Source organism: Sciurus carolinensis, chromosome 3 (genome assembly GCF_902686445.1).
Source record: "Sciurus carolinensis chromosome 3, mSciCar1.2, whole genome shotgun sequence".
Lineage (NCBI taxonomy): Eukaryota > Metazoa > Chordata > Mammalia > Rodentia > Sciuridae > Sciurus > Sciurus carolinensis.
The window spans coordinates 122,448,196-122,472,243 of NC_062215.1; the positions used below are offsets into that span (position 1 = coordinate 122,448,196).

Genomic DNA, 24,048 nt, shown 5'->3' on the forward strand with positions numbered 1-24,048 from the left:
ATGTGGCTCAGTGGAAAGTACCTCTGAGTTTAATCCCCAGTGTGTGTGTGTGTGTGTGTGTGTGTGTGTGTGTGTGTATAAAATGTGTGCGTACACACACACACACACATACACACAAGCAATAAAAGCAGTAAGACTAAAGCATTTGTAGTTACTTTTAGTTCAACTAGATTAATTCCTTGAAAAGGCAAGTCCTCTATATTCCACGAGATTGTTCTCAAATGACAGGAGAGATTATAAACTGGCCTGTCTCAGAGATGTTTGATTAAGAACCAAAAGAAATACGTTTCCCCCACCTAGAAATGGTAACACATGATACGTATCTAGATATTGAATCTGACATATGCGTGTGGCATTTTCATTTCATTAACAGAAACTGCCAAGCAAGTTCAAGAAGTTCTATGCAGAGTTTGAAAGTTTAATGGTAAGTGACAGTGGCTCCTTTATTCTGTTCACTGTCTGCATTAATCCAATTTCTGATTAACTGAATTGAAGTTCTCATTTCGGAAATTTTATCTGTCCTTGTATGACTTTAAGAAGTTTATGATCCCTTTTAGTGCTGCTAAAACAAGCATGTCTGACTAATGAATGGCACCCTCAGGAACTAACTTAAGGAGGACTTATGTCCCACATAAGGTCAATTTGTGTAACTAAGAAAAGCAGTATAATGGGGTCCTTCCATCTAGCTCAGGTTGGCTATGGATTGGAAGCTGCATATCTCTTGACTTGCCAAAATTATTTTTCCCCATTGGCTGGGAGGTGTTAACAGACAGAAAAAAGAGCGAGCGGGACTTGCTAGAAGCCTTGGGGTGGTTTCAGAGGGCAAGTCAGGACCCGCAGGCAGGGAAGCAGGGAGAGGGAGCCATGAGCCAACCTTTCAGGAAGGAGGTGCGCTTCTGGGGAAGGGACTCTCCTGGTTTTACTGGTTTCATATTTATTTTTGAAGGAATCTCTCCCCTTCGCACCTCATTAGGCAAATCTTTCCTTCAAAGCAGAATGGAAACAGAAAGCAAAATATCATGCCATATGTGAAGTTGTTTTAAAACAGAAACCAATTTCTTTAAGTCTACCTTTCTTTTGTAGCTACATGTGATTCAAAAATACCCAATTGTGGGGTGCCTGGTTTGCTAGGAGGTAAAAGGGGGTGTTGTATATTTCACTTGTTGACCAGAATCTCTTTGTCCCCTAAGGACCCTTCAAGAAACCACAGGGCTTACAGGCTGACAGCAGCTAAGCTGGAGCCCCCTCTCATCCCCTTCATGCCTCTGCTCATTAAAGGTAATCCTAAAACTGTGCAGACCAGGAGTGGTGAGCCCTGGGGGAAGAAAGACAAGCAACACCTGATCAGATCCATCTCTTGGGGAAGTGAGATCCCCTGCTTCCACCTCTTTGTCATCTCCTCTGAGCCTTGACTTTCAGAAGGGGTTGGAAGATGATTGGAAGAGCAGGGATCTATGATTTGGAAGTCTTGTTAGTGAAATAGAAGGTTAGTTTAGAAATTTTACTAATTTCAGGTAAAGTGATTTAGAAAGTTAAACACCTAACATAAAAGGAACTATTATCAGCCCTTTTCCGTGGCAGTGTTATGCAAATCCACCTGCATAATCTAATGGTGCTATTGTACTTTCTTAGTATGACATATTTCGATTAGTGATTAGAATGTGGCTTTTATTTCTTTACAGATATGACATTTACTCATGAGGGGAACAAGACGTTCATTGACAATCTAGTAAACTTTGAAAAAATGGTATGTGCAGTATTATAACTTTAACCACAATGTTTTTTTAAAATAAAATTTGCATTTGTACTAATAAAGGAAATAATTTCCATATACGCTGCCATGTTAAAAAGGTAGTTTTACACATAAAGGAGTTTTGAAATACTTGGTTCAAATTGGCTACCTATTTTATTCTGTCAGTTCTCTTTTGTGAAATTGAATAGTATTTGTGCTGTGGTTCACAGCAGCAGCCAGCTTTTATGCTGCACGTTTCTGTCCTTGGCTGCCTGTTGCTAAAATGCACAAATGTTCCAGTGACTTCTGTGTGGTTGTTTTGTTGTAAGGTTTGTGGCGCTAGTCTGCCCCAGGATGCCTTTGAAATGTTTATCGGCGGAGCCTGACTTTAGTGCACTAGGTAAAAGGCAACTCTATACAGATCTTGATTATGGAGTATTAATCTAAATGCGTCTTACCTATCCCAATAAAGTTCACCCAAGTTCAGAGAGGGAACTTGAAACTCTCCGTTAACAAGAAGAAATTTCAGTAACACATGAGGAACTGGCATATTCAGTACTGCCCAGCCACCCTCCAATAACCAACCCTACTACTCCCCACCCCAAACGCCCATGCCAAAAAAATTGTCTGGCATAGTTACGTTGCTATTTATTTTCTTATTTTCCATGAAGCAATAAAGCAGGTCACGCCAAAACCCTTCTTTGGCTACACAGTGCATATTAGCGGCATGCTCCATTGTCTCCGAACCCTTTGGCTGCAGCCTGGATTTCCCCTGGCTTATGATTTGCACTGAGGATGTGACACTGTGGGAAAAGCCCAGGACTTGGAGCTCAGGAGACATGAGGTTCAATTTCATCACGTTGTAGTTGATGCTTAACTTTTCTGTGGGGCTCATGCCTGCTCCATCCATCTTTGGGTTATAGTAGCTCCGTGGTACGTGAGTCTTCCTTTAAGTCATAAAGTGCCATAGAATTCTTAACAGAAACTGCAATTCTTATTGTTTCTTGAAATTGAGCTAGTGTGTACGACTCCAGGAGAACTTGAAACACCCTGCCGTAATCCCATAAGGATTGGCACCACTCCGCTTAGGGAATGGGCTTATGGCAAAGCCACGCCTGGTAGGGAAGCGTGGGTTTTGGTGGGCACTAGGTTCCGTATCTTAAGTTTTTAGGAAATAGCACATGAGTACACACTGCTCAGATACACTCGACACCAGAGGGCACGAAGCTCCTCAGTGGTTTTCCTCCTCGACCCCCACACCAAGGGCAGGCTACAAACATTTCCAATACTGTTGTTGGTTTAATAATTTTTTGATAGAAATAATAAAATTCCTTTGCTTGTTTATTAGTATGGAGAATTAAACAACTGCCCTGCATTCTTTTTTTTTTTTTAACAACTATTTTTCTGAAAATGGAAGATACAGTAAATGGGTAAAAGTTACCTCCTGAATCACTTCTGCAGAAAGGCAGACTGAGTTGAGGGGTGGCTTAGCCAACCAATGGATTATAAAATAAACATGTGCACGAAAGTGTAGAAGCTAAGGTTTCCTAAAGAGTCGACTGAGCTTTAGAACTTTTGATCACTAAAGTTAACAGAGCAGACAAGAACAGCAAAGTGCACCAGGCCAGTCATCTGTTGGGGGACAGGGGTTGAAAGGTATTTCATCTGGGATTTTAGATCTTGGTACTCCATCCATAACCTGCAAAGGAAAAGTCAAGGTGTAGTATTCAGTGTACTAGGAGAGTTCCCCCTTCCTGTTTTTGTGCTTTTTACCCACAGCAGTGGGTTCCCTTTGCTGAGTGCGGAGCAAAGAGGTCCTTAACCCCTACTCTCAGGGAGTCCACTTTTACTTCACAGCAACTGACTAGCTAAGATCGCATTTCAGCCAGAATAGTAGAAACCAAAATTAATGAGGGGTTGAGCAAGGTAAGTTCATCTCTTTCCCAGTGAAACATCCAAGTGGTCATGGCAGCTCTGCTCTTTAGAAAGCCAAGGTTGCAGGCTTCCTCTCTCTTACTATTTCATATGATCCAAGATGGTAGACATGTCCCATCCCATCCCGGCTACGGGGAGGGGAAAGGAGATGATGAAAGCATGCTTCTTCCCATGAAAGATAAGGAAGAAGTTGCACTCCTCACTTGTCTCACATTTTATTGGCTAGAAATTTAGAATGAAAGGAAGCCTAGAAAATGTAGCCCATATTTTGTGTATCCATATGCCCCACTAAATGTTACAGGACTCTGAAAGTGAAGGGAGAAAGGATATTTATTGAAAGAGTACTGTTAGCCCTCTGCTGTAGCAACTTTATAAATTATATTTCTTTGATAAATCATTTCATGAAAAAGTTTGATTTCCTAAATGCCTTTCCATGAGTTAGATGTTGCTAGAAAATGAAACAATTTCAGGAAGCTTTGATTATGTTTTGTAAACCTAGCTTTGATCCATCTGGCACTGTTGCTAGTTTTCCAACATTTTCTCCCCATACACCAGCCCACCCCTGCCCCTCACCGCCACACTGTAGCTAGTGGCTGATGCCATTCCCCTGTGTCTTGAGGAAGGATTCGTCTTTCTTTCCAGGTTGATGTCAGTGCCACTTCCCAGTCACCCATCAGCAAGGCCCCAGTGTTAACAGAACTGGCAGCCTATGTGGGGATCAGGGGCTGTGTCCCCAGAGGGAGGCCCTGCCAGGGGCAGAAGTCACCAGGGTGTGTAGAAACACCGATGCCTTTTCTTGGTGGCAGCTTTGCACAGTCACAGCAAATCACCATGCCAGCCCTAAGTATTTTTATTTTGAACATCTTCACCCTTGAGATCTGAAATGAGGATTAGAGAATTTGTTGCATATTGGTTTTCAGGTTTTGTGAATCTGAACAAAAAAGAATTCACACTCTGATCCTTATGCTTAAAAAAAAAGCAGACATTCTTTCATTTGGGGGGAACATAAAGGAGTATTCAAAAAATGTTTGAATAAAGCCCTTCATAGCATTCTATGGCATATATGAATATTTATAATACTTGGAAGGTAGACTAGCAATGGATTAGAGGAGAATATGCTGGCCAGCTGCCACTGTCTCAGGCTGCATAAACCGTGCTGATAGGCCAAGTGCTGCTGCTGTGGGAGGCTAGTTCTGTTTCAGATGTACCCATATTTAGGTGTATGTATTTATGAATATGATTTTTGAAGTAGCCATTTTCTCTGGAATGAGAAGCATAGGGCAAACTTCTAGACTTCTGGAAGCATTAACAGATGCTAATTCAATAAGGGTGATAAATATTTTGAATCCTTTTATTTTTGTGTCCCTAGACATGCCCTTACATAATGAGCAAGAATATGTTTTCTATCACCAATAATATTATTACAAGACGCACGGAGGGAGCTCTGAACCTCTTACCTCAAACTGTGGAGAAAAGAAGCTCTAAATAAAAATCTAAATGAGCAAATTCACTCAATTCCCAGATCTCTGCAACACAAAGATCTATAGGAGTACATTCAGAGTTTACTCCTTTATATAGCTTCCACAGACTAGGCTCAGGCCAGTTTTCCAAAGGGCATGCTTCAAAGCAACACAACATACATAGAGTGTCTTAGAAAAGAATTTTTACTAGCAAACATAAAGATATCACTCTTTCCGCCATCTTTTCGTGCCGCCATAACAGTGCGCATGAATGTCCTGGCTGATGCCCTCAAGAGCATCAACGATGCCGAAAAGAGAGGCAAACACCAGTGCCTTATTAGGCCATGCTCCAACGTCATCGTCTGGTTTCTGACTGTGATGATGAAGCATGGTTACATTGGTGAATTTGAAATCATTGATGATCACAGAGCTGGGAGAATTGTTGTCAACTTCACAGGGAAGTTAAACAAGTGTGGAGTGATCAGCCCCAGACTTGATGTACAGCTCAAAGACCTAGAAAAATGGCAGAATAATCTGCTCCCATCCCGTCAGTTTGGTTTAATTGTATTGACAACCTCAGCGGGCATCATGGACCACAAAGAAGCAAAATGAAAACACACAGGAGGAAAAATCCCGCGATTCTTTTTCTAGGGATGTAAAACATACATACAATAAAATGCCTCAATGGACTCTGCTTCTAAAAAAAAAAACCATAAAGATATCTAGAAAGTCATCCTTGTCCTTCATGAAATTACATGCAGTTGAAAAGATTTAAAAAATGAAATATTAAATATCAATAAAAATTAGAAAAACTAGGTCACAAAAGTAGTGAAAGACATGTCAAAAAGCAAAATACAGGACAGAAAAGTTCATGCAGATGTGATAGGAAATAAAATCATGTTACATACATTAACAGATAAAACCCAGATTTGTTGCCCTAAGCACCTATCCAGCCTCATCTCACACCCTGTCTTGTCTGTGTTCAGTTCAAGTTGGAAACTGGCCTTCTTTCTCTCCCTTCCAGCCTCAGGGCTTTGGCACTAGCTGTCACCTTTGCCTGAGATGTTCTTCCCCCAGTCTTTATCTGCCTAACTCCCCATGGTTCAAGCCTCAGTTCATGTCCTCTCTGTCATCTTTCCTGACCACCTTTTTGCCCTGGTTCCCCCACACCCAGCACTCTCTGATAGATAACCTCACCTTGATAGTTGGTCTCATGATCCAAGATGATCTTCTTTATATCATCTATTGCCCCCACTAAGAATATAAGTGCTCTGGATCAGGTATCTTACCTGTTTTGTCCACTGAAATTTCTCCAGCACCCACGAGTGTGTCTGATATGTTGAAAGTATGCAATAAATATTTGTCAAATACAGGAATAACCTAATGTACACCAGTATCAGGTTTAGGAAGGACAGTGCACTAAACCATTTTTAAGGAATTTTATGTAAAAAAAAAAAAAATAGAATCCAAAACTGCTTTCTATTTTATTAGAAAGTTCAGTTAACCAAGGTGACACAAAGCATTTTGCATATCTGAGATTTGACTCCAGGTAACATTCCCTTAGCCTCTGGTCCTCTCTGGGCATTATTCTCTGGGTTTCCCCTCCTCCCCACAATGCTGTGCCTGTCTTTAGTGTCCCTCCCTGAGTGAAGATACATGCATATACACCACATGTGACTGGACAGGCACCTAAACTGCCATGTCCCATAGCCATCATATGTATGATATACCATGACCATCATGCCTGTTACACATGTGTATCTGTGTCACACACCTCTTACATATTAAAGATCCAAAGCTGGGGACCGGGCTCAGGCTTCTTCTTCAATGATGCATACAGTGAGAGCTGGTTTAGCTTCTGGATCCCTTTTATCTCTGCTCCCTATTGTGCACTTCCATTTGGTTGCTATCATGGGCACGATCTTTGTAGAATAGAGACTATATTTTTTTCTATCCTGTGGAAAAAAAATTCTTGTCTCAAATACGTGAATATGTGAAGTTCGAGTGAAATAATCAGATGTTATAGATGAGGTTTTACACATGCTAAGCTAGGAATAATTGGCAGAGATCCTGTATCTAATAGAAATAGAGATGGAAAGGGACTCAAGTCCATAGGAATAGAAATATAAGAAGAGAAAAAGCAATCTGGCAAACATTAAGAATGAGAATGGTGAAGGTCTTAAAAGGCAACAGAAGGAAAGACAAAAACAATTCAGGGTTGCGGTTAGAAGAGGCCTACGGTCAAGAAGCAGCTCCTCAGGGACTGGAGTAGAGAGGCAGAGCAGCCCGAGCAGAGGGAGGCTGTTCTAGCCCTGTCTGGGTGTAGCAGTGTAAGATGGCGTGGCCTGGAGGGCCGCTGGTCTGACCTTGAAAGCCGGACATAAAAGCCTGCACCTCAGCAGCAGGAGAGTAAGGGGAACCAAGAGCCAGCCCAGAGCAGGGCAGGAAGGCTGAGAGCCTGGAGCTCTGATGCGTTATGGACACATCCCGATGGCAGTGTGGGTGTGGCTTGGCCAGCCTGCTCCTGAGGACTTGTGCTGCAGAAAGGTCACAAAACCCCAGTAGGAGAAGAAGCACTTGTGACACCTCATTGGATTGGAGGGGACTTGTCTACATCAAAGCTCCAGGAATGGAGCCTCAGACCTGGAGTACAGTCAGCCGTTGGTTTTCCCCACCCGCCTTTTAAAAAATATTTTTAGTCGTAGATGGACGTAATACCTTTATTTTATTCATTTATTTTTATGTGGTGCTGAGGATCAAACCCAGTGCCTCACACGTGCTAGGCAAGCACTTTACCACTGAGCTACAATCCCAGCCCCATCTCCCCATTTTTTTGTACTTCATCTTTGGACTGGTCATGCAGCACCTCAGGCCCCTGGAAGGACACCTGCTTCAGAGTCACTGTGTCTTCAGCTATAGACATAAATAAACAATCACATGAATGCGGTCACAGAGTTCTTCACTCACTACTGCATTCTCCTCTCTTCACTTCCCTCCGGGAGTGCACGTCCTAAGGGGAATTCATCAGCCATCAGCGGGTCCCACCTCTCACCCCTATAGGCTAGGAACTATGAAAACATATTAAGTTTTGCAAAGAAGATCTGAAGACCTATGCTTAGAATTAGTCCCAAGAAAAATCAGTTCAGGGGTGGTGAAGGGGTTCAATCTGCCCTCTACACTGACTGGAAGCACCTTCTAAGGGATTGAGTTCACCCCACGTTCACCCCCAAATTACCAATCACTTTGGTAATGAGCCAGTTGCTAATGGGAGTGTGTGTCATCAACCTCAGGTTTGCTGGGATGGAAAAAAAGAAGAGAAGCTCTGCTTTGGAGTAACCAGGCATTTTCCCCCTGGCCCAGCATCATAGAGAGTTGCCTGGCCAGCTCCAGGCAAGCCAACCTGCTCTGACAGGACCTCCAAGGCTAGGGTGTAATTTTTGGCTCCATTCCTGTTGTGGCAGTTGGATCATGAAGACTACATCTCTTTCACCTTGGTTTTGGCCAAACTTGATTGAGAACACCAAGGAAGAAACAGCTGTCTGCCATCAAGGATAGGATATGGGGCTTAAGTCTGCAGAAAGATGCAGAAACTCTAGATAGATTTTAGTGGAGATAAATGTAAGATCCTCTGCTTTGGTCCCCAGAGTCAACTTCAGAGCAGGAAGCTGCATCCACACAGCAGCTGAATGAAGCAGGCTGAGGTTTAATTCCTGTTAGTTCAACAGATGTCAGTCACATGATGTTTTGGTTTGTTTTGTTTTCTTAGCTATGAACTTAGATAGCATCAGCTAGGTCAAGGAAGGGAGGAAGATCATTTCTCTCCACTCTGCAGTTAGTTCAGTCTGAGGCATCACACTAGAGCCTGTCCAGAAGAGAACTAAAGCTGTCTTAAGAAGAACTGTTAAAGAAATTTGGAATATTGAAGAAAAGACCTGGGGTAGGAAGATATCTCTAAGAGTTGACTTTAAGTATCTGAAGCACTGACTTCTTAAAAAGGGACTAAACTTGTTGTTACTCCAGAGCTCAGAAGTAGGATCAATGAGTGAAAAGTGAAGGGAGAAAGACTTTGACTCAAAATAATGAATTTCTAACAGTAAGAAATATCTGCAAACAATAGAGGCTGTCCTTGGAGGTAATGCAATCCTCATTGTAGGATACGTTCAGTGGTAAGACACAGTTTATAGGCAGGCTATGGAAGGCATTGTGCACCCTGGAGATGGTTCCAGAAGGCAACGTCTGAAATTTCATAAGCATATTAGATATTAGATATTGCACGTGTCAATGGGTACAAAAGGGAGTGGAATTAAAATATTAGGTTAACCCTTCTTGGCCTCCCAAAAGCGTTCTGTAACCACGCACTGACCAGCAATGCTAGTGGGGTTCCTGCTGGCCACCGTAGGTTCACACCATTAAACACTATTGTCTAGACCTCACAAAGGAAAAGAATGGACCTTGTTGTAAAGCCAAATTTGGATTTCGAAGTTAAGCCGAAGTTATCTTTGAGTACAATTAAAAAGGATACGTCAAAATTAAAACCATTGTTAAAATTAATCAAAGATTTAGAAAGGTAGAATGAACTTCGGAGCTGGAAATTACTGATTTAAACAATTGTTCTCACATTTTAAACTACATAATGAGCTAAAAATTATGAAGCCTGGGAGTATAACTATAAAGAGTAGTCTAAAACCAAAGTCAGAATGAAATGTTTTAGCTTTCAAAACTAAAAAGCAGAACAATTACTCCCTACAGAATGGTATAGGAAGAGGTTTCTGACCCCTGCTAATTGTTTTATTATTCTTCAGAGGGGCACACTGGCAGCATTTCCCAGGGTTTTCAGTAATTACACTCCATTCAATATCTGAAGAATTACAATAATTCTACATGGAATATACTTGTGCCCTTCAGATGCAAAGCCTTTAGAGAAGTGAAAAAACAACTTAAAGTAAATTAGTAGGGAAATTATCATAGTTACTGTTTATTTCAGAGCTCCATATATCAGAGGCTAATTATACATTGTATGGTGCATTTTCTTGGAGGTATGTGTAATATATTTCTCATGCTGATCAACAGACGTTCTGGTTTTTAGGATCCTTTATAAAAGTGAAGTTCAAACTTTTCGATTGCTTCTTTGTGTGTGAGAAATTATCCAGTGTAGACGTGAGTCACATCATGCTTGCAAAGCAGTGGTATTCAGTGAGGTATTTTGATGCTCATATATATACATTTGTAAGGCCTTGACTCTTCTGCGACTTTTTTTTTCCCTATGCTACATAAGCTTCCCTTAAAGTCATTTTCTTTTACTTTGATAAGCCAAGAATCTGCGAGAGAAGGAAATTTGAACTGGAATTAGACAACCCCTCAGAAGTTGAGAAGTCTCTTCTCCTGGGTGGAGCCTTATCAATTTTCTGCTAATGTTACAATTAATCCACTGTATTTACAGAATTCTCTGTAGAATCTGGGTAACGAAAGTGTCCTGAAACAGGCCAGGGATGAAGGGCCCAGCTACCGTTAAAATACTATGAGCAAGAAATATACTTCCTGGTTAAAAAATGGCACTTGGGTCTCACCAGTGTTTTTCCACAGGGATTGAGGATTCTTTGTTTCTGTCCTTCATTTTCTTTTCTTTTGTTTAATTGAGTTCAAGATAAAGACTCTCGTTTTCCGTCTTTGCTGCAACCAAAATTCTACAAAGAAATTAAGATCACTTAATGACAAAATTAACAAAGGTTAAATAAATTATGATCTGTCCATTCGGTGGAGTGCATGCTTATTTTTAAAATGTTTTGAAATGCAAATGACATGGAAAATAATCACAATGCAATGTGAAAATTTCAAGTCAAAATAATGGAATATAATTTTTAAAATATGCTTTATATTTTTTTAAATATGGCTTTATATATTTATTTCTTAAATGCTGGAAGTAAATGTACCAAAATATGAATGAGTTTACTCTGTAAAGTGATATTCTAATTGGTTTTTACTTTGTCCTGACATTTTCTGATTTTCTAAAATGTGTATGTTTATATTATAATTAGTAAAAGGAAAGAAAAAAGGAGATAAGGCAATCAGGATTAACATTAAAATTAAAATGTACATATTTGCTGGAATACTAGGAAGATCAGAATGCATAGTATGTGACGAAATTTATACGGAGAATACTTTGACTTACTGTTCAGTGCTTATAATCTAATACCTCATTACCAAAGCCTATTTACTATGAAGAACTTGACAAACTCACCCTCTTAACAATCTGCGATAGTTACAAGTTCTCTTACAAATTCACACTGACCACTGTAGGATGATGAAAACTATTTCTGAGCAATAAGTTACAGTCTCAGGAATACTTTTATGTTATAGGGATGAAGCAAACAATAAGAATAGATTTAGACAATTTATATTCCTTACCTGAAAATGCCCAGTGCATCTGAGTGTGGGTGTCCTTTAAAGTTATTAAATAGGGTATCCATCAGCCAGCTCCTTCAGATAGTCAACATCTTAGAACATCCTGTTTCTGGTGGTACCGAGCATGAACAAAATAAATAATGGTGTGTTTTCCTTTTTGGATTAAACACTAAGCTGACTTGCATTTCTGTCTTCTTCTTCTTCTTTTTTTTTTTCCCTATTAGCGCATGATTGCAAACACTGCCAGAACAGTGAGGTACTACAGGAGCCAGCCCTTCAGTAAGTTCTGTGCTGCTACACGCTGCAATGGAGATCTTGGTGATTAAGTCCTTTTTAATGAGCCCACTGAGACACTGTAGGAGTCTGGACAGTGTCTGATTGTGTTAGAGGCACTTTGGACCAGGAGTTTCTTACAACGTGGGCCTTGAGTTGAAGGACTTTGTTTTGCTGTTGTAAAATTTAAAAATATTTATGCTGTTGTAAAACTAGAAAACAACCATAGGAATACTATTTTATGAATGGATTTAAAGAGAATCAATTTGCTTGTTCCAGAGTGGCTAGAAACAAGCAGGGCACAGTGGCCAACAAACTGCCTCCAACCAGCTCTCTGTGTGACTCATTGCTTGATGTTGAGAAACTCATAGCAACATCGACCTTGATGACTCAGTTCTTTCATTTATAAACCAGGAAAGATATTATTTATTGTTTCTCAGGGTGTTGCAAGAATGCATTCATGTTTATAGCACTTTTGTAAAAAAGTCCCTTGGCAGGATTGTTTATTTGGAGTACCAGGGAAAATTTGAGGTGCTCTTTTTAAAATTTGGACATTTGTCACAAGAACTGGTATATTGCAGTATGTTAATATGCATAAACATATTAACTAATGATAAGTGACAACTGTAATCTGTTGGGAATTGAGTTGCATCACAGCACCAGAGCTGCGATCTCCTTTGGACTAGGGCTTTGGGTAAGGGGTGGAGCTTTGGCTCCCTCAGTCTTGTTTGGGAGTGAGGCGGTGGATTCTATGAAGATTTTGCTAACATTATTGTATGAGTCATTCGAAGAAATTTGGCTCATTAATACAATATGATAAGATGACAAAGATATGACTATAATCTTACCAGAACCATCCTCTCCCATAGGCCCAATGCCAAGAGACTAGAAGGATCTTGCTTTATTAAACAAAAGGGTCTGCTCTTTGTAATACAGGGTTGGTCCAAAGCCAGAGTTTGGTAATGTGGGATGCCAGAACTACTAAATGTTCATTTTTTTTTAGTGTTCAGTGGGGGGAAATCTGGAAAAATCTTTAAAGAGTTAATTCAAATGATTGTGCCTTCTCTGACTTCCAGAATGAAACCGGTCTTGCATATCATCTGCTATTCCTATGAGAATTCCACCAGATTTAAAATGTCTCATATCTTTTCCTGTAATAATTTACTCTGTCTAAAAACTTGATCTTAAAGCTGTTGTACAAGTGATATAAGACTAGATGAGTGCTCCCAAGTATAACAGGAACTTATCATCTAAAATCCATGGCCCTTCAAGGGGGTCTAGGAAATTCCTAAAATTATATGCAAAATCCTGTGTGCCTAAGAAGGTTCATAACTTTGAGAGGTTCTCAGTGAGGTTCAAGAACCAAAGAAGAACCATGATAGAATCTGCTTCGTTACATGAGCCCCTTTGGAAATAAATTCTACATTCTCCCATGTCTTCTCTGAGAGAAGTGGAGGAAAGTTATTTTTTTTTCTTAAATCTCCACTGCATTTGTTGAAGTTATCAGTGACTGCTGGTAAACAACAGCTGCTCAGCTCTGAAGTCAACAATCTATAGATAAAGCTATAGGAATAGATTCATAAACATTGTGGGAATATGTACAATGTAATTACAGTATATTGTACATGTAGAGTATACTGCCACTGAGAAGCGGAGGAAATTAAGCACAATGTGTTCTGCAGCTCACTGTGGTATTATTTCTATGTGATAATTATACTGATGAGTTTCTTCTTACAGCGGGTAGGGGCCTTTGTATTTTCTCTCTGCTTTTCTGTGTTCAGACCTGCAGTACTCCCCTTCACTCCATTTGCAGATGGCATTCTAATTGTTTTGGGGAGTGGTGGGTGGATCTAACAGGAGCAACTGGGCTGCAGAAAGCAGTGGACTATGGTGGGCAGACCCCTGGTCAGCAGTCCAGACTCCAATTTTGTCATTCTCGGTGTCCAATGAGACCAAAGGTCCCATGCCAGTGATGCATGGGATGGAGGTGGCCCATGGACCACAGCAGAGAGATGTTGGATCTAAACAACAGTTTTTCCCTTTTATTAAAGTGTCACCATTTAAGAATGGGGAAATTCACATGGGAAAAAAAATCAGATTTCCTGTTCCTCACAAAAAAAAAAGAAGAAAGAAGAAAGAAGAAAGAAGAAGAAGAAGAAGAAGAAGAAAAAAAAAAAAAAAGAAAGAAAGAAAGAAAGATCTAGCAACTCTGGGCACAGATTCCCACAGGGCAGTATCCAGGAGTGAAACAGTCACTTCCCAAGAGACCTGAACTTCCAGTTCAGCACTATTAAGTGCGGCCTTCCTCATTCTTGTATAATGTCTGCACAGGGCTGTGGGCATGGGGTTTTCTTGCAGCCCTGGTTTGAGTGGAATCAGTTAACCTCTTTGGTAGCTCAGTAGCTCACATGCTTGGATCACGTGCTTGGATCACGTGCTTGGAGTGGGAACTGGGTTTTCAGAACAAGTAACCTCGGAGAATTGAGAGTCTGGTAGAAATCATAAGTTGTGGTTTTCTGTGAATTTGGACCGTTTGTAAGAATATACAGTCTGCATAGCATTGCTGTATACTGCCTGCAAGAACCTGATAGTCTCTCTGACTTCCTTCAATTTAGTCCAGGTGGTAAGTGCTTTTGTGAGGAGCTAATAAAACTGTCTTTTGACATTAGTCTTCATCTGGATCAAAAGAGGAGAGACAGTGTGAGACATAGGTGGGCTGGTTAGGGGAAACAGTTTTCATCTATCAGCAGGGGCTCTCAGACAGATGCTCCCCCCCCACTTTTGTGTCCCCTTTCTTCTTTTTCAAAAAACAATATGCAATGCAAAGGAAAATGATCAAAAGAGAAGATTCCAGGGAAGAAAAGAAAATTGGAGGATAGAAGAGAGAAGATGGAACAAGCGAGTAGAAATATTTCCATGAATGTGGTGTGTTGAAAGGTTTTGACGAAACCCAGGAATCTGTGATGAGTATAATAAGTCAATGGGGAAAATAAAGCGGTATCTATATGCATATATTATTCAATGCCAATTCTCCTTCTCTTCCTCCAACAGATCCTGATGCAGCGCAAGCTAATAAGAACCATCAGGATGTTCGGAGTTATGTACGGCAATTAAATGTGATTGACAACCAGAGAACTTTATCACAGATGTCACACAGATTAGAACCGCGTAGGCCATAGACATCTAAAGTGCCCCAAGCAATGATTTGTCTCCAGTCCACAATCGTTCAAAAATGCCTTTTATGCTACCATTGACTGTATTGCCACTAGAGAATTCTACAAAACAAGCAAAAACACATCCTGAGACACCTCAGGGCTGCATTCAGCTTACTGACTACATGAGAAGAGAAGAAATGATTTGACTTGCATAAAGCTTACACACTCTAGCTTAGGAACCCCCAGTATAGTCACCCTGTTTCATTTCCAGTTGTGCTATCTTCATAAGACCCACATGAAGAACTCAGTAGAAACACCACTGTCCAGGGGACTCTCAAGTTCCTGACGTTTCTTCTAAGAATGTTTACAGTGTGAAATGTGCTACAAATGGGATCAATTTGGACACATCAGTGGTGATATAGTTTCATCATTGTTAACTCAACATCTCTATTTGGAGCATGGGGTTTGGGCAAAGTGTTGAGGAATCCGTTCAAGTCCACATGCTAGGTTGTATTCTTCCATCCTCATAATCTTACCTCTGAAGGAACAGAACCTGACCACACTACTATAAAACTTTATGGCTACTTATGTAATTTAGAGAGGACTGGTCTGTAATTTCTGAATGATAGCTAGAATAATATTTATGTTTACAATGTATCTTTTTTAAATTTACAAATCAGGATTACATACATAAGAATTCCACTAAGAAACACCAAGGTTCTTAAAATTGCCAGCGTTAAGATAAAAAATAACATTTCTGAAGAGCACAATATGCACAAAATGTTTTTCAAAATTAAAATATTTTCCTGGGCATTAAAAACCTTTCAGCTACAAATTTATTGTTACTGATTTAAAAAAAAAAACATATTTTCTGGATTTAAATGTTATTACAAATATCTTAATTTTCAACAATTGTTTTGCACTTTCAAATAGATTGTAAATAGTTCATCCAATCAATGGTATAGAGTTATTTATTTGCTACATAATAGATATTGTGCCAAATAATTACTTTTTATTTATTTTATTTAGTATGTAATTTTGGAGTACATTTTTTTTCTGTTTTCACAATTAGACTACATTTAATGTGTAGGAATTGTATGTATATATATCTTCTGTAAATAACATCTAGTATCTTCATTAAATATACTTGTTGACAAGAAATAGTTGTGTTCTTTTCCATTCCTGTAATGTGGGAGATAAACATTTGGTATGGTAGTGTATTGGATTTCTTTGTTTCTTTTATTCCTGGTGCTGGGAACAGAACCCAGGGTCATACACATACCAAACACATACTCAGTCACTGAGCTACACCCTTATCCTATATTATTTCTTAATTAAAATATAAAATTTTTGAAAGTGCACAGTCCAGTGGGTTTTTTTAACATATTAACAAGGTCGTAAAGTAATCATCACTGTCTACCTCCCAATTCTCATCCCTGAAAGAAATCCCATACTCCTTAGCACTCATTCCTTATTCTCTTCTTCCAGTCCCTGGTGACCACCAATCTGCTTTTCTGTATCTGAATTTACTGTGGACATTTCAGATCAATGAATCATACAATATGGGGCCTGTTGTATCTTTTCTTTCATTTGACAGTGTTTTCAAAGTTCTTCCACGTTGTAGATTGTACCAGTACTTCATTCCTTCTAATGTAATGTTCCCGTGTGTGTGGACCCCACACGTTGTCCATTCATTATTTGAAGAAGCTTTGGTTATCGCTTCTACTTTGGGGCTATTTGAATTATTGCTGCTGTAAAGAGGCTCTGGATTATAGAGCTACTGTATGGGGCCTCATGCCATTTCTCAGTGATTTAAGTCCTTAGTGAATGTTTCATGAAGAGATTTCTAAGATTCTTTAAATTCTAGACATGCCTCTATTTTTTAATGTCAGCATTTTCCAGAGCAAGTTCCAGGCTATACTAGTTTCACAAGTTCACTTATGATTTCTCCAAAAACAGAAGCACAACTTCAAAGTAAAAACCACAATAACAAAGACACCAAAGATGTCATCTTTGAATGAATTTAGGAACCATTTTGTAACATGCCCCATTCTTAGAAATAATTCTAAGTATTTATTACTATTTTTAAGGTCCTGAGAAGTCCTTTTGGAATTTCTTTTTTTTTTTTTTTTCTTTTTTTAGTTGTGGATGGACCTTTATTTTTACTTATTTATACTCAGTGGAATTGAACCCAGTGCCTCACCCATGATAGGCAAGTGCTCTACCACTGAGCTACAACCCTATCCCCTTCTGGAATCTCTTAACACCCCACAATGAAAGCCCACCTGAGAAATGCTAAAGCAAGCAAATGCCTTTCTGTGTTCGTTTACATAATATTCAAGGTCCCCAGGAGCAAGGGTGTTAGGTACAGTATCATCCCTTTTACCCAGAGGCAAGTACAATGCTTTGGATTTACTACAAAATAATAATAAAAAATAAAGTCAGAACACATTTTCTTGAGTTCCTTTTTGTTCAGCATTTCACCATCTCCATAGACTTCAATCAGCTTCAAAATTTTACCATTACATATTTCTAAATAGTTTACAAAGATGACAAATGACACTAATAGCCCATTTCTTGGGCCTCCTTGCTCATTTTACTCTTCTTTATTTCTACCTTTCTTAAAAGCTGGTATCTTGTGTACAGCAGCACCTTTCTCCAATTCCATGGTGACTGCACTTTGTGACCTTACTTTAATTTACTTTCAATATTATTCAAAATTAATACATATTCTTCCGTGTATATTCCCCTTGGTCTTCCAAATGAGAATGATTACTGTACTTAATAAAGATAAGCGATTTTAATTATGTCTGGCTTCTATGAAAATGCATTAAACTCCTTTATTCAAGGTAGCAATGGTGAAGTAAAAGAATTCACATTCTAAAATGTAGAGTAGTAGCCAAGCAACCCTTCCTCAGGCAGGAGATGCAGTTAATATTTTAAAACTTGCAAACACGCCAAAAGAAAATGAGATGCCTGCAGGGTCACAAGAAGGATAATGAGGTTTGCTGGAAGATGTGAAAAAGAAGAAAGAATGTTTTTACCGAAAGCGCCTGTAGAAAATTATACATTTAAGTGTTTAACATACCTACTTAGCAAGGTCACTGGCAGAGTGTACGGGAGCTAAGCTTTTCCAGCAATTTTTGAATACCATGCAGGTTAAATATACTTCTCCTGAATTCAATGGCATTTCCTCTTAAGATATGAATGCAGATCAATGACTACCAATGTGAGAAAATTAAAAGAAGTGTCATTCTAGTTTCAAACTGTGCTTCTAATAATAATAAAAAAAAAGCATAGAATATGCAGTACAGTTAAAAAAAACTGCTACCTTGAATAGCTTTCCTTTTACTGTCAATCTAAAATGTATTACATTTCTTGCTTCTTACTAATCTCAATTTGCCTTACATAGAGGAGTGTGGTGTTGAACAGGTCACTGCATCCTTTACTTATAAACTGGAGAACCTTTAACTTGGGTATTAGTCATTTGGCATTCTGTCACTCATGGACTCATTAGGAAATAATGACTGAGGTGTACATTTGGGTGAATATCCCCCAAAAGCCCATGTGTTGAAGTCTTGGTCCCCAGCTGTGGTATTACTAGGAAGTGGGGCCTAGTAGAAGAAAATTCGGTCACTGGGGACATGCCCTTGAAGGGGATATGGGAACCCTAGGTCATTCTCTTTCTCTCTGCTTCCCAGCAGCCATGAGGCAAGCAGCTTCCTCTGCCACACACTCCCTGCCATGGTGGTCTGCCTTGCCTCGAACCAGAAGGAATGTGGCCCACCAATCATGAACAGAAACCTCAAAAAACCATGAGCTAAAATAAGTCTTTCTCTCTTTAAAGTTTAGTTACCTTGGGTATTTTGTTACAGTAACGGAAAACTGACTGATACAAGGTGCATACTGAGTAAGTGTTGGACCCATTATAGACTTATGGTTCAATGGTGAGAAAAACCAGAGAAGGTCCCTGTTCTCCAGTATTTTATCATCCAGTGGGGAAGACAGAAGATTAAGCAAATAAAAGGATAGAAAGGATATGGTGTTAAGAGCATGTGAAGAGTAGACCGAGACAGATATTATTACCCTATGTATATGTATGATTACAGGAATGGTATGAATCTACATCATGCACAACCATAGAACTGAAAAGGTGTGCCCTGTTTGTGTACAATGAATCAAAATGAATAAAAATTTTTACAAGTCTGTAAAAATATTTTTTTTTTTTTAAAAAAGAGCATGTGAAAAGGGAATTTAGCCTGATCTGAGGTGAGGAAATGTTGCCTACAGAAGTGATAGTTTAGTTGGACTCTGAAGGATGTGAATTTTAAGCAGAGAGGAGGAGGATGTGTTCTGAGCAGGAAATAACACTGGCAGTGAGGGATAGAAAGCTCACTGAGGGCTGAGATTGTGGCTTAATGGTGGAGCGCTGGCCTAGCATGCATGAGGAACTGGGTTCAATCCTCAGCACCACACACAAAACTAAATAAAATAAAGTTATTATTTAAAAAATCCACTTAAATTTTAAAAAAGAAAAGAAAGCTCACTGAGGTTGAAAGGGAGCATGAGTGAGTTGCTCCAAGACATACTGGTAAGACAGGAAGGGCTAAGAGTAAGCAAGAGCTTCGTCTCTTTCCTAAGAGCAGGGTGAAGAGAGGGGAATGTTTACAGAAAGGGGCTGCACTCCTGTTGGGAACCCATGGAGGCCAGGCCTCTATTCTGTTTTTACCACTGTTATGGTTTTGATATGAGGTATCCTCAAAAAGCTCATGTGTGAGACAATGCAAGAAGATTTAGAGGTGAAGTGATTGGGTTAGGAGAGCCTTACACCATCAGTGCATTAATCCCCTGATGGGATTGACTGGGTAACTGTAGGCAGGTTGGGTGTCGAGAAGTTGGGTCCCTGAGGCTGTGCGTTTGGGGTACATATTTTGTCCCTGAAGAGTGAAGTTTTCTCTCTCTGATTCTTGGTGGTTGTGTCCTGACCTGCTCTCCTCCACCACCTACTTCTGCCTTGATGTTCTTCACCTTGAGCCCCAAAGAATGGAGCCAGTTATCAGTGCACTGAGACCTCTGAAACTCTGAGCCCCAAAATACACGTTTCCCCCTCTAAAATTGTTCTTGCCAGATTTTTCGGTCACAGTAATGAAAAAGCTGACTAAAACAACCACAATGCCATGATACATGTTAAGTGTTACCATAACGCCTTGACCATCATGTAGGCTTAACGGTAGGACAGAGGAAGTTGTGGATAGCAACATTAAAAAGCAGCCACACATACCCATGTTCAAAAATCTCTCTTTTCTCGTCTGTACTTGACCACTTTTAAATTTTTTATCATGGTAAATATACCTAAAATATACCTAAAATTTATCATATCAATCCTCTCTGAAGGAAAAATTCAGGGGCATTAAGTACTCTCTGAATTGAGCTTGACAGCACTGCAGCCATCTTGAGTTGTGAGAGCCATGATTGCTCCCAAGCAGCCCTAGTTGGTTTTTCCTGCATAGTTTCCCAGCACAGTATAAATAAACAAAACCATTAGAGTGGTATGTGGAGCTTTACAACTGGACCCTGGCACCAGGAATGTGCCTGACTCTTTGATACTAGCTTAAGATAAACCAGGCCCATTCCGGTTAGGATGAAGTCACTTCTGTCCTAACCAATACATATGCCCCTCCTTCCGACCCAAATTGCAGGGACCCACTTGGTATTGCTGCTGCCCAGGACCATGTTCCTCTCTGTAAATCCCCCTGATAAATGGCGTTCTGTGATTCTAGATCCCTCTGCCTCTTTCTTCAGTCTCCTGGCACCTTGGGGCCAGTTCTTACACACTGGGACCAGGTTGCTCCAGAACAAGGACATTCGCTTTGCTGTGCGATCATTGCCACATCCTGTCTCCAAAACTTTTCAACATCCCAAACTGAAATACTGTAATCATTAAACAATAACTGCCCTGCTCCCCTCCATTTAGCTCCTGGCAACAACTATTCTACTTTTGTCTCTATGAGTTTGCATATTTTAGGTAACCACATATAAATGGAATCAGTCAATATGTGTCCTTTTGTTTCTGAGTTGTTTCATTTAGCCTGTCTTCAAAGTTCATCCTTGTGGTAGGATGTATGAGAATATTCCGCCTTTTTAAAACTGATTAATATTCCATTTTAAGTATATACTACATTTTATTTATCCACTTATTCATTCAAGGAAGTTTGATTTATTGCCACCTTTTGGCTACTGTGAAAATGCTGATCCAGGAACTTGGGCATTCAAATATCTATTCAAGTCCCAGCTTTTTAATTCTCTTGGGTGTATACCTAGAAGCAGGATTGCTGAATTGTATGGCAAGTTTATTTTAATTTTTTTGAGGTTCTGCCATACTGTCCTCCAAAGTGGCTGCATTGATTTATGGGCTACATAGCCCATCATAACCGGTGTCATCTCCTTGGAAACTAAAGCTGCCAGTGTATGGCATGGAGGCTAGAAGCAGCCATGACCAGAGGCCCAGTATGCAGGTGCTATGGTTGTGGTCTGAGTGTGTTCCCCAAGGGTTCATGTGCTGGAGGCTTGGTTCTCAGGGTGGCAGTGTTGGGAGGGAATGGGACTTTTAAGAGGTGCAAGGTAACTAGGTCACATGGGTGGTGCTCCAGAAAGAGTAAATGTAGTTCTTGTGGGACGACAGTTAGTTCTTTTAAGAATAATTTGTTAGGCTGGGCATAGTGGTGCATGCCTATAAACCCAGCAGCTTGGGAAGCTGAGGCAGGAGGATAACAAGTTCAAGGCCAACCTCAGCAACTTAGTGAGGCTCTAAGCAACTCAGTAAGACCCTGTCTCAAAAGACAGTAAAAGAGACCTAGAGTTGCTAGGACTGTGGAAACTTGAAAGTCTGATGTCATGCTGCTACCAGTCAAAAGTCAAGAGGTGGACCTGGGAGGGACTCTCTGGAAACTTCTCTGGGATCTCCAATGAAACTGGAATGCAGGAGAGGCATGTTGTCCCTCTCCTCTCTGAGAGGACCCACTCCCTCCCTTGAGAGTGTCCCTTTCCCTTTTCCATCCCTTCAATAAACTCATTTCTGTTACTAGGAGAAAGAAAAAAGGCAATAAAAGAGCCGGAGTTGTGGCTTAGTGGTTATACGCCCCTAGGTTCAATCCCTGGTACAAAAAAAAAAAGAATGAGCTGTTACAGAAGAGCAAGCCTGGGCCTTCCTTACTCCATGGCCTCCCGTCTCACCACGTCTCTGTCCCTCTCACAGGTGTTCACACCACAAGGCCACCCACCATGAAGCCCTCACCAAAACCTGGACAGATGTGGTACTTACTCTGATTTTGGATTTTCAGCCTCTAAAAGTGTAAGTTAATTTTTAAAAAAATATATTTTTTTGCATACACATGCACACACACACACACACACACACACACACACATATATACGCACTTTTATATGTATGAAACCAGCCTTGGGTATCTCGGTATAGATACAGAAAATGGACTAATATAGTGGGTATTCAAGCAGGAAGCAAGAAGTCTTCATTTGCTGTGTGCCCTCTGTCAAGACATGGCCGCCTACAGTACAGACACGGCTCCAAAACCTTGACCCATCCACTGCCCTGCCCTGGTGCACATGGATCAGACTTCTGTCACCTCTGGTTTGATGCTACAGGCTGGAAGGAGTGAAGGGAATGTTCCTACCCCAGGAGAACAAGGGCACGAGAACAGGAAAAGTGCCTGCCAGGCTCGGGCTCCTTGCACATGGTGGGCAGCTAGGGAAAGTCAAGGATGCTGCTCCAGGAAGCCAGGATCTTTGTTCCTGGGGCAAATCACCTTTGGAAAGATTGGGGCCAAAGCCCTTCCATAAAGGGAACTGTGACTTCATGGCACTGACATTCCTCTGCAGACTTGAGAAGAGAGGGCTGAGGGCCAGGGCATGTGGGAGCTGCCTGATGCTACCCTAGTCTCCTCCCTGCAGCCCCAGGAGGGTTCAGGGAAGAGTGGGAAGAGTGGACTGATACCATAGGAGGACCAGCACAGGAGAAAACTGACAGCAAATGTGGCACAGAATTCTTCAGAACAGGTTTCTGCAGCACTGAGTCTAAAAGGGAACCAGAAGACCCTCATCAGGTCCCCATCCATTCCCTTGGCCAGGACAGAAGGCAAGAGTCTCCAGGGCATGACATCAGGGAGGCGAATCCATGGCTCCAGGCAGATGTCCTGGTATTTTGGGACAGAGGAACAGACTGATCCACCTCCACAGTAGGCAGAAGGGCTCAAGGTCAGAAGACTCAGCAGCTATGCAGGGTGGGGACAGAACTGGTTCTGTACTAGCCAAGATGCGATAACTTTAGAAGGCTAAAGAAAGAGTTAGTTCAGTACAAAGGTCAACTTTATTAGCAATTCTATCATTTGTTGTGTGTATTAGGATTCTCTAGAAAAAACAATAGAATAAATCAGTTCTTTATAGTGTATCTTCTTGGAAGGAGACTTATTGTAAGAATAGTTCACACAATTATGGAGGGTGGTAAGTACAAATCTGCAGAGTGAACCAGGAGGCTCCAGACTCAGAAGGGCCAATGGTGCATGTTCAGTATAAAGACTCACAAGCAGAGACCCCAGAGAGTTGATGGTGCAATTGAAGTCCAAAGGCAGTCTGCTGGAGAATTGGCTCTTGCTGGGGAAAGCTGTTCTTTTTGTTGCCTTCAACTAATTAGATGAGACCCACCTACAATTGGAGGGCAATCTCTTTTTATCCAAAATTCAGCATTTTAACTGTTAATCTCATCCAAAAACACCCTCCAGGTTGACACATAAATTTAAACACAACACTGTGTAACAAGTTTCTCCAAGATTTAATGCCTTAGAAGAATAACCTTAAGTTAGGTCAATCTGCCAATCTCAGCCACAATGAAAACATCAGGACTGAGCTCAGTCATGCATCCTTGGTCAGCTGACCTGGGGTTGCCTCCAGTGGAATGGTTCATCTCTGCTCCAGGTGGTCTCTCATTCTCCAGTAGGTTTTCCAGGGCTTATTCATCTGTTGGCCTGGAAGGTTCCCAGGAAGGAGCGGGATCTGCAGGAGCTCTCAAGGCCCCAGC

At 40.6% G+C, this 24,048-nt stretch overlaps 2 protein-coding genes and 1 long non-coding RNA gene across 12 annotated transcripts in view; 2 read left to right on the plus strand and 1 right to left on the minus strand.

Annotated features, from left to right (window-relative positions):
• The window catches only part of Rapgef4 (Rap guanine nucleotide exchange factor 4), a 279,641-nt gene extending 262,940 nt beyond the window's left edge, over positions 1–16,701 (plus strand). For 4 of the 10 annotated variants that reach the window (XM_047543009.1, XM_047543013.1, XM_047543014.1 and 1 more), the window contains 5 exons: positions 374–424; positions 1,191–1,278; positions 1,683–1,747; positions 11,754–11,808; positions 14,854–16,410. In XM_047543009.1, the coding sequence (XP_047398965.1) occupies positions 374–424; positions 1,191–1,278; positions 1,683–1,747; positions 11,754–11,808; positions 14,854–14,981 (387 nt within the window). In that variant the 3' untranslated portion in view covers positions 14,982–16,410. Of the gene's footprint in view, positions 1–373; positions 425–1,190; positions 1,279–1,682; positions 1,748–11,753; positions 11,809–14,853 lie in introns of all 10 variants that reach the window. The other 6 variants (XM_047543015.1, XM_047543016.1, XM_047543017.1 and 3 more) reach the window with 3 other exon arrangements.
• LOC124978989 (40S ribosomal protein S15a-like) lies at positions 5,092–6,387 on the plus strand. Its single transcript, XM_047543021.1, has one exon. It carries the CDS (start codon positions 5,284–5,286, stop codon positions 5,737–5,739), a length of 456 nt encoding a protein of 151 aa, XP_047398977.1. The 5' UTR covers positions 5,092–5,283; the 3' UTR covers positions 5,740–6,387.
• LOC124978990 (uncharacterized) lies at positions 6,980–12,067 on the minus strand. The gene is made up of 3 exons (XR_007107601.1): positions 11,533–12,067; positions 10,695–10,811; positions 6,980–7,082 (listed from the first exon to the last, which is right to left on the minus strand). It is a non-coding gene; the product is annotated as an uncharacterized LOC124978990 (long non-coding RNA).
• Positions 16,702–24,048: the final 7,347 nt, after the last annotated feature.

Excerpts from the sequence above, each read along its gene's own strand:
- LOC124978989 (XM_047543021.1), top strand. The coding sequence starts at position 5,284 with ATGCTTCAAAGCAACACAACATACATAGAGTGTCTTAGAAAAGAATTT.